We start from the raw sequence: 15,000 nt of genomic DNA on the forward strand, positions 1-15,000 counted from the left end.
ATCACTAAAACCTTTATCTACTGAATCACACCCAGTCCTTTGGTCTGTCTGCTTCATTTCTTATTCAAATGGATGCATATAAAGCTCATCATTATTTACTTATTTATTTTAATCCTCTCAGTTTCCCTTATTACATTACATTCACTACACATTATTTAATATATCAATCCCTATGATAATTATATTGTTCCATTCTTATTATAATACTATTGACGATAGTCATTATGTATTTGGACCGAGTTTTGTTCCCCTACATTACCACTTCAAGGCCTAGTCACTTGAACCCTTCTCGCATGCAGTGGCTTCAGAGCGCACTATGAACCTCTCTCTACATTACAATAGAGTATAGACACTCATTTCCTGTACATGCATGGTATACATGCATGTACATGCATGCGTCTATGAATATAATTAATGTTTTGAATTGCTAAATTTTGCCTCCATCAAGATTTAAGAGGTCATGCAACTCGCAAATCTAATTATGATTTTAATATTATTTTCGTGTGGAGCGACAGCATGCCCTGAATGTATGTCTGCGTGAATACATGTCTGGTGTAGCTACAACCTACTCTAGTGGTCCATCTGTAGTAATGGAGCTAGGATTAGCATTCCGTGTTATATGAAATTACAATTTGTGTACATGTACATGTGCTTGTCTGGTCTTTGGGTGGCCTCTGTAATCTGATATCTCTTTGTGATTATTTGTGAATCTAACCAATTAGCTCTTGCTTGTTGTTGTTCTCCTAATTGGTTTTAAAAGTACATTGTAAATAGTAATGATTGAATCATATCATTTGCATGTGTAACCTGATTTCTTTGAGAATGCATTAGAAAGAGAATGTCTGTGTATGTATTAGAGAGAGGGAAGGAGAGAGAGAGAAAGAGGGAGATTAGAGAGGAGAATAAAAAAGGGAAGAGCCATGAGAAAAGAAAGCAATAATAATTAACGTACATGTACATTTAGGTTAATTGCACTGCATGAGCAAATTTCATTTTTTGCTTCTTTTTATTGTAGGAGAAACTCTTGGGTCATTTGGGTGTTGTGCTTTATGAGTATCTCGGTGAAGAGTATCCTGAAGTGCTAGGCAGTATACTGGGAGGATTAAAAGTAAGAATGAGCACATAATAATGACCAGCACTTGTTGAAAGTGATGTACATGCATGTCCACACACACACACACACACACACACGCACAACTTAGTTTACTAGTGTATGTGTGTGTGTGTGTGTTTGTGTATCAAGCTATAATAGAATTACATAGTAAGTTAATTTTAGACAGGATAGCACTATTAGCCCAGTGTCTTTCCTCCTTTTTAAAATAACACGTAGTATATAGTTTCCACCCTTGTAGCTGGTTAGTTTCCATTCTTTCATTGCGTACTCCTAGAGTCTCTTAATTGTAGTTACCACACACGTACTCATTCTCTTAATTACTCAAGTATCTGTTCTAATTCTTTTAATAATGCACACTTTATCGTAGAGAGAGCGTGAGAGAGAAAAATAGATCGTGTTTTATGGGATATGCAGCGTTCCTGTAGAATATGTGGGATATGTTTATTTTTAGAGTGTCCCATAAAGTATGCTGAGAGAGCTAAACAGTATACTTCATGAGCTGACAAGACAGCTACATGGCATTTGAACAACTTTAAAAAGTTTATAGGACTCTAAATTTGATCGGAATCAGCTCAAAGTTGATGGACAACATAAGTGCATATGTGTATGTATCAGAAAAATTGTGAAAATGGATAATTCTCTTTTGTTATTTTTGTGGAAATATCCTGTGCTATAATAGTACAGGGTCTTACAATCCACTGACATGAAGCTGCATGTGAGCACTGTGCCCAAATCCAGGGGAAACCCTGTCATTATGTGTTATAGTATTTGTGTGTTATAGTATGGATTGCATTGGAGCTAGATAGATAGATAGATATGATAGGATTTGATGGGCCTCTGTGGTGTGATCTCATGTCTATACTTATGTGGATAATATTTCCCAATTATTCCTTGAAGTTCTGTGTAGTGAATCAGTTTAAGTGGGTGGAATATTGTCCTTTGAAACCACTAATCCTACAGTCTATAAAGCAGTGGATATTAAATTAGTGACATCATGACCTTATTTACACATGTGCATGTATGTCGTACATGTTCTACTCATCTCATGTGAGCCACTGGTTCTTGGTATGCTGACGTACAGAAACTAATCTCTTTATTCTATTTCTTAGTATTCTGGCCATTTTGATGAATTATACCCTAGCTGTACTATATAATAGATCATGGTCTTGCGGGTTGAGCCAAATTTAGAACAAGTTTAATTGAAATTTATTTTGACCAGCTCAAACTAATTGCAATGAACTAGAGATATCTCGTAGTTTGAATTTGGCTCTTGTCTTTAAAATCTCTGTGCTCGAATTCACCTCAAACTTTTCATGTACTATAGCACGAGCATATAGATATAATATATTAAAAAATTTTATCTATTATTATTGTTATATTTTTCAGGCAATCGTTAATGTTATTGGTATGACGAGGATGACTCCACCCATCAAAGATCTACTACCACGCCTCACCCCTATACTAAAAAACAGGTGAGTATACCGCAATTTACTAGAAATTGGTCTCTAGTTTACTAATGATATCCCAACAAGCAAAGCTGACGGTTATACGTGCGTGCATGTTTTTGCTAATGAGGTACGTGTAGGATGTGGTCACATGCTTCATTGGCTCAGTTGGCACTTATGACTAGAACTATTGATCAACAGTTCTCCCATTGTTGTGTAAAGATGATAAGTGTTAATTGAATCATGTCTAGAACCATCATACACACTAGCAGTCTTTGTCTTTACTCCTTCCTTTACTAGTAAACTCTCTCCCCGAACTTTCTCCTCTCTCCATCCTCTCCCTCACTCTCTGTCACTACATTATACTCACCCTCCCTCTCTCTCTCTCTCTCTCTCTCTCACCCACTCCTCCTCCTCTTCCTCCTTTTACTCTTAGCCTCAGTAAATACGGCCCATTAATGGTAAGATACTCTCTATAATTACTCGACACAGACTACAGAATGTGTCCTTGAAAGCACTAGAGGGGATCAACCTTGTCATAGACAACACATTGTTTATACCAGGAGCAGCCGCAGCATATTGTACTTGTATGTAGTGTATTATGTCGTATATATGTGTATGTTTGTTTGTTGTGTGTGTGTGTGTGTATGTAGTATTGGGTGTATACAACTCTATGGCTGACGTTTACTACTCAAACGAAATCCCTTACTATCTGTCTCTGTTTCCGCCCACTCTTTTGTCATATTGTCTACTCCTGTTGGTCCAGATACGTGAGTGGCTGGTGTGTATGTGTGTACGTGTCTGTTCCCCACCCTATGATATCAGCTACTTGTTGTCAGGAAGTAAAAGCTTATCAAGTACATTTATGACCACTGTATGTATGACTCTCCTTCTTAATCTGTTGGTGTCACATATGTACCTATAATACAAGTATAGGGCCCAGTGTCATTAAAGCAGTATGTAGTTTATGTGTCTCAATGCATTGGGGCTGTATTAGAGTGACTGCAGTACAGTATACTGTGTGTGTCTGTGGTGTACTCTTGTATGATAATGCAACTTGTCCAGACATCAGAACTCATTCCAGTGTTCGGTTAATTGGATCAACTTGCCATAACAAGATCTCTCCAGTCACAATACGCATTACTACCATTCACTTGTTTGTGTGACTGCGTGTGCTTGCTACATGCGTGTATGTTTGCACTTATTAATGAAAGTACATGTGGGCCCAATAATAATATAGGGACAGTGGGAGATATCCAGACTACACAGGCACACATGCACACTATCAATAGCTGCATGCATTGTATTAGGAGATTCTGCTATTTGCAATTATTATTAAAGTGTTGGTAGATTTGATGTAATGGATAGCAAAATATTTAATATTTAGTGATGCGTCGTATTGTGATTCTGTTTATATATTAATATTGTTATATCTTTCTATGTTTTACTTCTAGTATCTATTCCATATCTCTTCTGCTATTATATATAAAAGTTATTCTCAGCCACATACATGTACATGTATATACATATTCGTCTACTTTCTAGTTTTCTGATTCTACATTGCATGTCAGAGATCGTGCTGGTATGTGTGTGGTATATATTACAACCATACCAATGGCTATCATAACTTTTCTCTTCAATGCTTACATGTTTTATCTCTAAAGAATTCGGTACTTTGTCTAGTACCTAATGATCCGTTCTCTCTCAATCATGACTCACGGCTATCATCATGTGCATGTACATGTACATTATAGTCTGTGTGTGTCTCAGTTTTGGAATATGTGATACATGTAGTTGAACTCTACCCTTCCCTCATCCTCCCTCTCATGTCTGCTTCTATGTCTCCAACTTTTTTATTATTAAATTCCCTTTGCGTAGTAGATTCTCATAGGACTATACTTACTATAGCCCGCAAATATACATGTATATGTACACATACATGTACAGTAGAATTACGTGGGCATTATGCATATATATCATTATTATTATTATTATTATTATCATAGATGTCTTTGGCTGTTCCTCTTCCCATGTATATGTTAATCTGTGTTCCCATTCCAGTGTGTGGGCTGTGTAGCTGCCAAGTTGTTCGTTTTACTACTAGTTTGTATAAGTTGGTTCTCTTTCCTCCCTTGCTGTCTGGAGGTGGGGAGGCCTCTACTCTCATGGGGACGGTAATTAGGATTGCCTGATGGAGTGACGCGATGTTAGTTGCTAGGAAATACCTATATCTGCCCTACTGTGAATAAGGAGAGAGAGAGTGGGAGAACTATAGGAGGAAGAATAAGTGTAGATTAGTAATACAATCATAGAGAGTTTTAACCATAAATCAATGACTCCAATCACTCCGTGTTTTTATGCGTGTGCATACACATATGTAAATGCTGGATTGTTGGTGTTGTTGTTGTTGAAACAAACAAGATATCTGATGCAGGGTTGCCTTGAGTGTTCAGGTGGTTTTATTTACACTGTACAATATACAGGTCTAGACTGTGGTTGGAATACCACATGTTACTTGATCTTCAAGTGCTGCTCTTGCTTACTATTCACTTGCCTTCTTTGTAAGATGCTACACACACACACACACATTGTGCAGTGTCATTGATATTCAATGTAAATATATACTACACTCTGAGCATGAGCCCTTGTATATCACTTTACAGTATAATCTTATCACTTTGTATGTGCATGCATGCTCATGCCTGAGATACAGTCAGTACAGGGTTGTATTGGAGAGATATGCCAGCAGGTGATTAGTGTGGCAGAAGCAGAAGCCTTAGAGCAAACTGATTTATAAGAATAAAAGATGAGGAGTGACTTTGTGAGGCTTTTCAGTCACTGTACTGATGTACACTGTTAATTAGGTTTGAGTCTATTAGTTGACCTCAGTCATTATTGTACTTAAGTCATTGTCTCAACAGTGCCTTTGGTAGATGGAGAGGGGAAGGGAGTTTATTAGATTATGACACTAATTATCATTTTGTAATTAATTCTGTCTGAGCATTCAAGTGTTACAATTAATTTTGTTTGTTTACTTTTCTCTTCCTCTAATTTTTTTTCTTTATCTCCCCCCCCTCTCTCTATCTCTTAATCTCTTACTCTCTTATTGAATTAAGAGTAATGAGTCGAAGTATCAGAAACACACTCTAGGTTTACTCAACCATATTCCACATGCAATTAGTGTCATTCGTGTTTGCTTGTTAACAAACTATACTCACTACTTCCTCTTTCTATTTATCCCTCTCTCTCTCTCTCTCTTACAAATGGAATGAAAGAAACTCTTTATTAGATTACATACACAGTAATGGTCATTAATTCTCTCAGATCAGCCTACCATTCATCAACGAGGCATTGTGTAGTACTAACTAGCGTACTATTAGCTCGTGTAGAGGGTGAGTTTACTAGTAAGAGCAATTAGTAAAGAGGGAGCTCGTGATATGTGGAATTCTTACTCCACTCTTTTGATAGGTGCAGGTTTAGAGTAGTGGGACAGTTAGCGTACTGACAAGGTATGCAGACTGAGTGTACTCAATTACATGATTGCTTCACTAGTTGTAGTATGTTGCGGTCCACCAATTATTTGAATCACCTTTCCCACTAATTGAATAAGCATACATTAACAGGTTGGATAATCCATTGATTGGCCTGCAAGCATTGTTCCAAGAGGCACTAGCTCATTAGCCTGTTATTAAGTTTTGTTATTTGGAAACTTAATTTGGATTATGTAACAGGGAGCACGGTTGGTGACTGTATTTGAAGCATTTACTACTTCGATATTTGGTATTTGTGTTATTTGTGTTGTAATTGTGTTGTGTTAATTAATCTGTTATGTTTGATGGTTGTAGTAATACATTTAGTCGTCCATTACTTTTTTTTGACTACCTTTATTGACAATTATTGTTGCTGCTTTTCTCTCTGTTACATCATGTATATTTTTATATATAGCTTATTTATCTCTCCTCTCTTTCTCTCCCTCTTCTTTCTCTCTCCTGCCTGATCCCCTTTGCTCTAATAAAGACTGTATATCCTAATGAAGCTTGTCTGCTTCTTTCTGTCTGTCTTACTTGTCTGGTTTATTGCATGAAGTAATGTTATAGTCCTTGATCCACTGCATGTATACATGCATAATGCTTGTTTTGTCTTTTGCCCACCTCATGTATAAAGTGTGTGTACATGCTGGGTTTGCTTTGTTGGTTTCTTGAGGAGAGATGGAGTCTGGGTGTGTTATCATAGTTGTCTCATTTTACCACTTTTACAAACCACTGCAGTGCTGTGAGCCTTGATTGGGTTCGCATTTGTTTATGACAGATTTCTTTTTTTCCCTCATTTTGAACTATTATAGTTTTGTGTTACATATGGGTATCACATTGCAGTTGCACTGATATTGACATCATTTGAATGTGTTCAACTCATTTCCTCTCTCTCTTTCCTTCCTCCCTAGACATGAAAAGGTTCAAGAGAACTGTATTGACCTTGTTGGTAGGATTGCTGACAGAGGGGCTGAGTTCGTACCTGCTAAGGAGTGGATGAGGATTTGTTTTGAATTACTGGAGCTACTCAAAGCACACAAGAAAGCTATTAGACGTGCCACAGTCAACACTTTTGGCTACATTGCTAAGGCCATTGGGTGAGCTGAGAGAGAGGGAGGGAGTGAGATGTAGAGAGATTGTGAGAAATTCTTAGTTAAGAGAGATTGTGAGAAATTCTTAGTTAAGAGAGATTGTGAGAAATTCTTAGTTAAGACTTGTGAGGTAGATAAAGGGAATTATTTGTAGATAATGCCCTATACAACTGATTGTTTTTTGGAAATGTCTTAAGTGTACTATAGCAGCTTGAGTTAGGAGGAATATCATATTACTTCTGTTGACTTTTGATAATTTTCATTTTTATCTACTTCTCTTTATCTCTCTCTCCTCTCTCTCTCTCTCTCCAGCCCTCAAGATGTTTTGGCAACTTTACTCAATAACCTCAAGGTGCAAGAGCGTCAGAATCGTGTCTGTACAACGGTAGCCATTGCCATAGTTGCTGAGACTTGTGCCCCGTTCACTGTCCTCCCTGCCCTCATGAACGAGTATCGTGTCCCTGAGCTCAACGTTCAAAATGGCGTCCTCAAGTCCTTGTCATTTCTATTTGAGTACATCGGAGAGATGGGAAAGGACTACATATATGCTGTGACACCATTACTTGAAGATGCTCTAATGGACAGGTTAGAGAGAGAGAGACAGAGAAAGACAGAGAACACTCACTTGCACACACATACAAAGCTAAGTAAAAGAGATCTTATTGTACATGTATGTACATGTACATGCATGTATGAATGGAGGTGATTCAAGTATAGCCATTAATGTGTGTGTGAGTGTGTGAGAGAACACTTATCACAGTTACTCAAGTGAATCCCTCAGTAAGTGTGTGATGCCTTGTGGGCATATCTGTCTATTACTTCATTACGCTGCTATGAGCCTTGTTGATCTGGTATGGGTTCTACTGGAGGATGCTTGCCTTTGTGATCTTAGATATTCTCATGCTTTGTTATCTAATGAAGTCTGGAGCGTATTATAATAATCACATGTTCTTCCTCTTCCTTCACTTCTATTCACTCCAGATCCATTCAGGGACCGTGTATTGTTATTTTGCATTCTGTTGTTCATCATTTATAAACATGAATGAATTTCACTTTGCCTAATTCGATTATAGTCAGCTCTAATCTAATGTACAATACAAAACTGTTTTGAACTTCTTTGCCCATTTATTTATTCACTTTGACACACAAATTTGCAATAATAATGCGCTAGTAACTGTTTCAAAATTGCCCCAAATCCATTATTAGCAGTCATTATTCCATTTTAGCTTTATTTTGCTAATTTATATTGACAAGTTGGACCATTATAATTGTACGTGTATAATTATATACATGTGAAATTGCATTATTTTGAAGTAGTAGGCACTAATGTATCATTTAAAGGTATTTGGGTGTAATTGGACTTAGATAGTGAGAGAGCCTTTAATGTTGTAGTATGGGGAGGGAGGAGGTCTTATAATAATTTCTTATGAAAAAGGTACTAATGCAATGTTTACTCTGACACTGCTCTGTGTGGTCAAACTGTTGATGAGTGTGCTAAGTGAGCGAGTGAGTATATTGGCTAATTGAGATTTAAAACAGATATCAGGTGCCATATAATTATTTAAGCCTACCCGTACCGCCACCACCATCATATCACACGTCATGACTATTATAATTCTCTCGATAGGGATCTGGTCCATAGACAGACAGCCTGCTGGGCAGTGAAACACATGGCACTGGGTGTCTATGGGTTTGGATGCGAGGATGCTCTTGTTCACCTCATGAACTGTGTCTGGCCTAATATATTTGAGACTGCTCCACACATGATGCAGTCCTTCCATGATGCAACTGACGGTATGAGAGTCTCCATTGGTCCCGTGAGGGTCCTGCTATACACACTACAGGTTAGGGAGTACAGTAATGAGGAGGGATATATGTATACTTGTGTGTGTGAGAGAGTATCGGGAAGCATCATTGGGTTGTAGCAGTGTAAACCACATTTGATGAGTGAGTGTGGGGGAGTACTACTTTGTGGAATCTTTATCTCATCGTTCACCCTCATAAGTACAGCTTCTTATGGCTCAAACCTCTCTCCCCCTCCCCACCACCACCTCTCCCTTTTATTTTATTTTTTAAATTTGTGTTCTCTTTTTTCCCTTCAGGGCTTGTTTCATCCTGCTCGCAGGGTCAGAGAGGTCTATTGGAAGGTGTATAATAATCTGTACATTGGCTCACAGGTATGGTGTACATGTGCATGTACATATATATTAGATTAAATACTCACACACACACACCATTGTGATTGTATGTTCCTCATTTTTCCTTCTTTTATTTCTTTCCCTCTCTTTCCTTTTCTTCCTACTATTTCCTTCTCTTACCTTCCCTCCCCCTCTCTCTCACACTCTCCCCCCTCTCTCTCTCTCTCCTTCTCCCTTTTCCTTCTCTCCCTCTCCCCCCCCTTCTCTCTCTATTTTTAGGACTCTCTTGTATCAGGCTATCCTAGGATTCTAAATGATGAACGAAATCATTATGTTCGTGATGAATTGGATATATTCCTCTGAATTCAGCTTTCTCATTGTTCTCGTATAACTTTCTATACTGATACAATATACTGTACAGCCTTGTGCTTTTACCCACCTGGAAATATTCTCACGGAACACTTTCAGTGTGGAAATTCATTTTTTCTGCAATGCTGCACTACCACAAGTACTTACCACTAATGTGTATTGTTGTTGTTATTGTTGTTGTTTATTTGATGATGATAAGTTAATTTATTATTATTTGCATTTTGGTGTGTCAGCAGAGTTCTCTTTAAAGCATAAAGCAGTAATAAACCACATTATATTGTACTGCGTTTACACAACAAACATAACCGCTCGCCTCCGCTCCCAGTTAATATAATCCAATTAATTAATTTTGTTCCGTACAAGCGCGCTTGGATTCTCCTTATAAAAGCATGATCTGCTGGCTCTTGAGTCCACAGTATTCTTGCTATTCCTCTCTTCTTTTACCTAGAAGCAATCTGCACCAGTTTACACTCCTCGAGTGTAAAACAGTCAAGCCGTGTATAATATAAGTACACTCTGGAGTCTCCTCACCAATACCTTAGCAATACGGCAAACGGTCTGCCTTCAAACTCTTTCTCCTCTTCATCAATGCAGAACAGCAGCGTCCTCATAGTTCACCCATCTGACTACCGGTTCCCCATGGCTACTGGAAACCCAGCAGGAAAGTTTGGTGGTCGACACTACAGCCTAGACTCTCCCGGATCTCTCACAAGCCCTCCGGCCTATGACATGCCATTGATGCCTGGAGCAGGCCCGGAGCAGAAACCAGGTGTATCGGCCCTGTCTATGCAGAACTCTTGTGCTGGTGGACAGATGTCAATGTCCTCCTGCTCTCCTCCATTCTCACAGATCAACCCTTTGGTTTACAGCCATCCTGGGCATGCCGGCCTCCTTCCATTGAGTAAGTGATTATGCCATTTTATCATGCAATTACAAGCCAATTTATCATAATTCATTTGCTTTACAATTATTCTTCATTTCCCTCCACAGATTCCACATCTCTAGCAACAGTCCATGCTCCCAACAGTCATGCAGGCATGTACTTGCACCATCCTTCTGCTGGGCCAATGGTTCCTTCATCAATGTCTATTGGTCGCTCTGAGCCTTACAGAAAAGGAAAGCAAAGGCGTCATAGAACCAATTTCACCAGCCATCAGCTAGAAGAGCTGGAGAAAGCTTTTGAAAAGACACGCTATCCAGATGTTTTCATGCGTGAAGAGCTAGCTATGAAAATCAGCCTCACAGAAGCAAGAGTACAAGTAAGTTATAATAATAATACACACTCATCATTACTGCATAGTGTATCATAGTGGTATGCTTCATTGTAACTTGATATCGTTTCATTATAATTCATTTCCTCCTCTCTCTGAATAGGTTTGGTTTCAGAATCGTAGAGCCAAATGGAGAAAAGCAGAAAAGGCAGCAGCAGCTGCAAACCAGAAGGACAGCAAAGACTCTGAAGATCAAGAGAGTCCTGTCTCCTCTCCGGCTCCGAGTGATGGCAAAGGAGCCTCCAGTCCAAAGAAATCAACCAGCAGTCCTCTCTCTAGTCCCCCAGCAAGGAAAATGCACCCATCAACCGGTGGAAACGAGAGCTGGACAAGCTCACCCGTAGACTCATTCTCACCACCAACGTTCCACTCTCCGCCCCAATCTCCCTCCATCATTCCAACGTCATGCCCGACTCCAAACCCGATACACAGCTACACTCCTGAGTCACCCTTTGCAGCAATGGGCATTGTAAGTCATCAGACACCCACTGGAACAGGTGCACCAACAGGAGCTGGTCACTTTACTAATTCATACCTGCAATCAATGACAAGATATGCCCCACACTGCTAGATTTTCCTCTCTCTCTCTCTGTCTCACCTCCTTGCTCGCTCTCTCTCTCTCTCTTCCTGACAAAGACAAAGTTGTTTTTTCAAATCATCCGACAATGATAGGTTATCAATATCATCTGTCTCTCTCTTTTTCCTCTCATTCCCTCCACTCAAGCCTTCATACTTCATTGTGAACTTTAAATTTTTTGATCATTGAGCTCCTTGGCAATGTCATAAAAATAGGACAGCTCAATTATTATTATTTATAATTATTAATTTATTTTTGTTACTAGTGTGTTGGATACAAATCATTATCAATATTTCATTTCAATCCCTCACTCATCAGTCACAATCTTTCCCCTCCACTTCCAGACAAAACTATTGTTATTATTATTATTATATTATTATTATTATTATTATTATTATTATTATTATTATTATTATTGCAAAATTCAATCATTACTATCCCTCTCTAGTCTTAATAAATTAAGTTGTTTCTATTAAACTAATTTGGTTTATTAAATCTTGCTATTAAAAATTAATTATGATAATGCAATCATGCCAAAAATTGTAATCATTTCAACGCAAGCCGCGCCTACTTTTAATGATTTCAAGATGACTGCCTTCTCAGGTAAATTTGATGCTATGGGAATTAAATAAATTTTAGAACTATCTTTATTTTTAAAAACTGCTAGAACTTGGGGTCATGCCAGAAATAATACAAGCGCTAGAAGAAGTGGACTGGCTGTAATACTAATGGATTGCTTTATTTAATTTGTATATATTTTATTCATAAATCATAGCCTCCCCACTGATGTACAGGCAGAAGCCATTCCACTCATACTAGGAGGTGGGGATGTACTAATGGCTGCTGAGACTGGGAGTGGAAAGACAGGAGTAAGTCTAGTACTCGTCTCGTGTAGCAGCCTCTTAATACTGAGAGGGTGGGAGGAGCCAGCACAATTACTATAGTCTGTATGTATAGTCCATCATTATGTCATTGACCATGACATAAGTTTTTGACCATAGCATAAGTTTTTGGCCATGACATAAGTTTTATGTTTTTGGATTTTCAGAGACTCATAACTCAGAAACTTTAAATTGGAATTAGCTCAAACTTTCTGCATAATATAAGGACATTAATATGTATCAGAAAATGTAATAAAAATAGGGGTGATTTTGGAGCCAATTTTTGAAAAAAAACCATGGGCTATAGTACAGGGTATTTTTCAGAAATTGGCATGTTTTTGAAAATGTTCATAACTTTAAAATTTTAGTTGGAATCAGCTCAAACTTTTTACACAACATAAGGACATCAATATGTGTCAGAAAATGTATTAAATTTTGGGGTGATTTGGAAGCAAAATTTTTCAAAAAAAGCATGGACTATAATTACTATGGTACAGGATACTCATCAGAATCAGCTCAAACTTTTTGCATAGCATAATGACATCAGGCCACATACATGTACTTGTAATTTTGAAAAGGAAATGACAGTAAAAAGCCTTCCTTAGTAGCAATGAATTAGTCATCAGTCCTGGTTGTCAATGGCTATATATTACTTAAAAATTAATTTGTAATTTTTTGTCATGTAAAGTATTTTCCTCCTCCAACCAGGCATTCTCACTCCCTGTGATACAGATAACATACGAAGCATTGAGAGATGAGAAAATGGGCGGGAGAGGCCAGAGCAAGATCGAACAATCAGGTACACCATGCACTCACTCTCCTAGTACATTTTGTCCTCTAAAAATAACAATCCTTAATTGGGGCTGTGTTTTTGATTGATCTGTGTTCCCATTTGCTGGCAAAATATCCATTGTTTGCTTGGTTGTAATGATACTCGTTAATTTGATTTTATAGTCTCTGATCTTTTCATTTGTAGCTACAGTTGGACTCAATCCCCATGACAGAGGAGAGTCTCTAGGTAAGACTAATCAGTTTATGCTCCTTAATTTCTAGCAGCTGTGTTGGGAGAGGGAAGCGGCCAGGAGAGAGGAAGAGAGAGAGAGAGAGGAGGAGAGAGATGATGGTACATTTGTACATTATTGCAGCTGAGAGTAGAGGAAGCAGCTGAGTCTTCATTGGATGATAAAATCCTTTATATCACATTAATTAGACCCAATAAAGATTAGTAATTGTTTTAAGGTGAAGTTGACCCTTTTTCATGGAACTTCATTGAAATTCAATAATCAATATTTCTCACTAAGTATGATAAAAAATTTTATTATGATGAGAACTGGGATTTTTATTGTAATGAATAGGTAAACAGTTTAATTGCTTTTCTCCCAATGTACCATTGATATCAATAATGTATTATTATCTGCATTATTATTTTTAACTGTAGCCATATCACCTGATGGTTTACTGTGTCAGTGTCGTGAGCATAAGCAATGGCATGGCTGTAGGACTAACCTTGGAGTAAATGAAGGTAATAGACATTGCATTATAGATAGGGAATAACCCACTGGAATATCCACTATCTATGAATAAATCCAGTCAGCATCCGTGTATACAGGAGATTGCACTATCTTTGCAACAACAGTAAAATTAGAAATGTGCCTTAACTTTAATCTTATAATGGAGTAACAGCTACTTAGTTGTTATCCTCAATAATAAATCGCCCACTTAACATAATAAACCAACACAAGGATTATACAATCTTCTGTATGTGCATATAAGTTTGACTTAAGTTACCTTTTTTTAATATTTCTCCTTCCCTTCATTATTATAAGGTAAATATTATTATGAGGCTACAGTAACTGATGAAGGATTGTGTCGTGTTGGATGGTCGACCCAGCTTGCCTCACTGGAATTAGGTACTCTACCCAAAGTGTACTCAATTGTACCTTTTGTATTGACTGGAAATTTAGGCAAGGACAAGTTTGGGTTTGGGTTTGGAGGAACTGGTAAGAAGTCCTGGAGCAACCAGTTTGACAGCTATGGAGAGGTGAGACTCTTTATTGTGATTGTAATCAGTTGTTCTCTCCATTGTATGAGGTAGTCTTTTGGTAAAGGTGACACCATTGGCTGCTATATTGATCTTGAGAACGGTTCCATCAGTTTTAGCAAGAATGGTATGAAGGACTAATAATAGTATTGGGGGGAGGGAGGGACATGTGTTGTATGTATGTCCCTTGAGGAACAATAGTGAGACTGAAGGCTTCAGGACATTTGCTTTAATTTAATATTAAAACATTATTAGTGAAGTTTATTTTTGCATTGTTGCATCTAATTATCTTATTGTTGTCCATATGTGTGAGGCTATCTTCTTTCAGGCAGCCTGTTTGGGAAAGCTTTTGATATACCTCAAGGACTCTCTGGTGAGACCTTCTTTCCAGCTGTAGTTTTAAAGGTAAGAAGAATAAGAGAGGTGTAGGTAAAGAATTCTCTCTTGCTCTCTTCTTAGAATGCTGAGATGAGGTTCAATTTTGGTGACCTTCCATTTAAATATTCACCAAAGGTTATACATACATGCAGTACACGAATTAGT

The 15,000-nt window shown here is 37.9% G+C and overlaps 3 protein-coding genes across 3 annotated transcripts in view; all 3 read left to right on the top strand.

Moving 5' to 3' along the window:
* LOC100636997 (splicing factor 3B subunit 1-like) overlaps positions 1-9,936 on the top strand; it is a 39,237-nt gene extending 29,301 nt beyond the window's left edge. The window contains 7 exon segments of the mRNA XM_011405209.2: positions 1,016-1,108; positions 2,501-2,586; positions 7,001-7,186; positions 7,493-7,765; positions 8,808-9,024; positions 9,283-9,357; positions 9,598-9,936. Coding sequence (XP_011403511.1) covers positions 1,016-1,108; positions 2,501-2,586; positions 7,001-7,186; positions 7,493-7,765; positions 8,808-9,024; positions 9,283-9,357; positions 9,598-9,681 — 1,014 coding nt within the window. The 3' untranslated portion in view covers positions 9,682-9,936.
* Positions 9,937-10,091: 155 nt separating this feature from the next.
* LOC100637124 (paired mesoderm homeobox protein 2-like) lies at positions 10,092-12,016 on the top strand. Its single transcript, XM_019995655.1, has 3 exons — positions 10,092-10,588; positions 10,678-10,946; positions 11,062-12,016. The coding sequence occupies exons 1-3, from the start codon at positions 10,276-10,278 to the stop codon at positions 11,527-11,529; spliced, it is 1,050 nt and encodes a 349-aa protein (XP_019851214.1). The 5' UTR covers positions 10,092-10,275; the 3' UTR covers positions 11,530-12,016.
* Positions 12,017-12,065: 49 nt separating this feature from the next.
* LOC100637251 (ATP-dependent RNA helicase DDX1-like) overlaps positions 12,066-15,000 on the top strand; it is a 9,748-nt gene continuing 6,813 nt past the window's right edge. The window contains exons 1-11 of the mRNA XM_019995650.1: positions 12,066-12,138; positions 12,203-12,254; positions 12,311-12,404; positions 13,125-13,215; positions 13,393-13,434; positions 13,855-13,938; positions 14,243-14,326; positions 14,381-14,457; positions 14,512-14,584; positions 14,786-14,862; positions 14,917-14,970. Coding sequence (XP_019851209.1) covers positions 12,066-12,138; positions 12,203-12,254; positions 12,311-12,404; positions 13,125-13,215; positions 13,393-13,434; positions 13,855-13,938; positions 14,243-14,326; positions 14,381-14,457; positions 14,512-14,584; positions 14,786-14,862; positions 14,917-14,970 — 801 coding nt within the window. The remainder of the gene's footprint in view (positions 12,139-12,202; positions 12,255-12,310; positions 12,405-13,124; positions 13,216-13,392; positions 13,435-13,854; positions 13,939-14,242; positions 14,327-14,380; positions 14,458-14,511; positions 14,585-14,785; positions 14,863-14,916; positions 14,971-15,000) is intronic.

Source organism: Amphimedon queenslandica, unplaced genomic scaffold (genome assembly GCF_000090795.2).
Source record: "Amphimedon queenslandica unplaced genomic scaffold, v1.1 AMPQUscaffold_13436, whole genome shotgun sequence".
NCBI classification, from domain to species: domain Eukaryota; kingdom Metazoa; phylum Porifera; class Demospongiae; order Haplosclerida; family Niphatidae; genus Amphimedon; species Amphimedon queenslandica.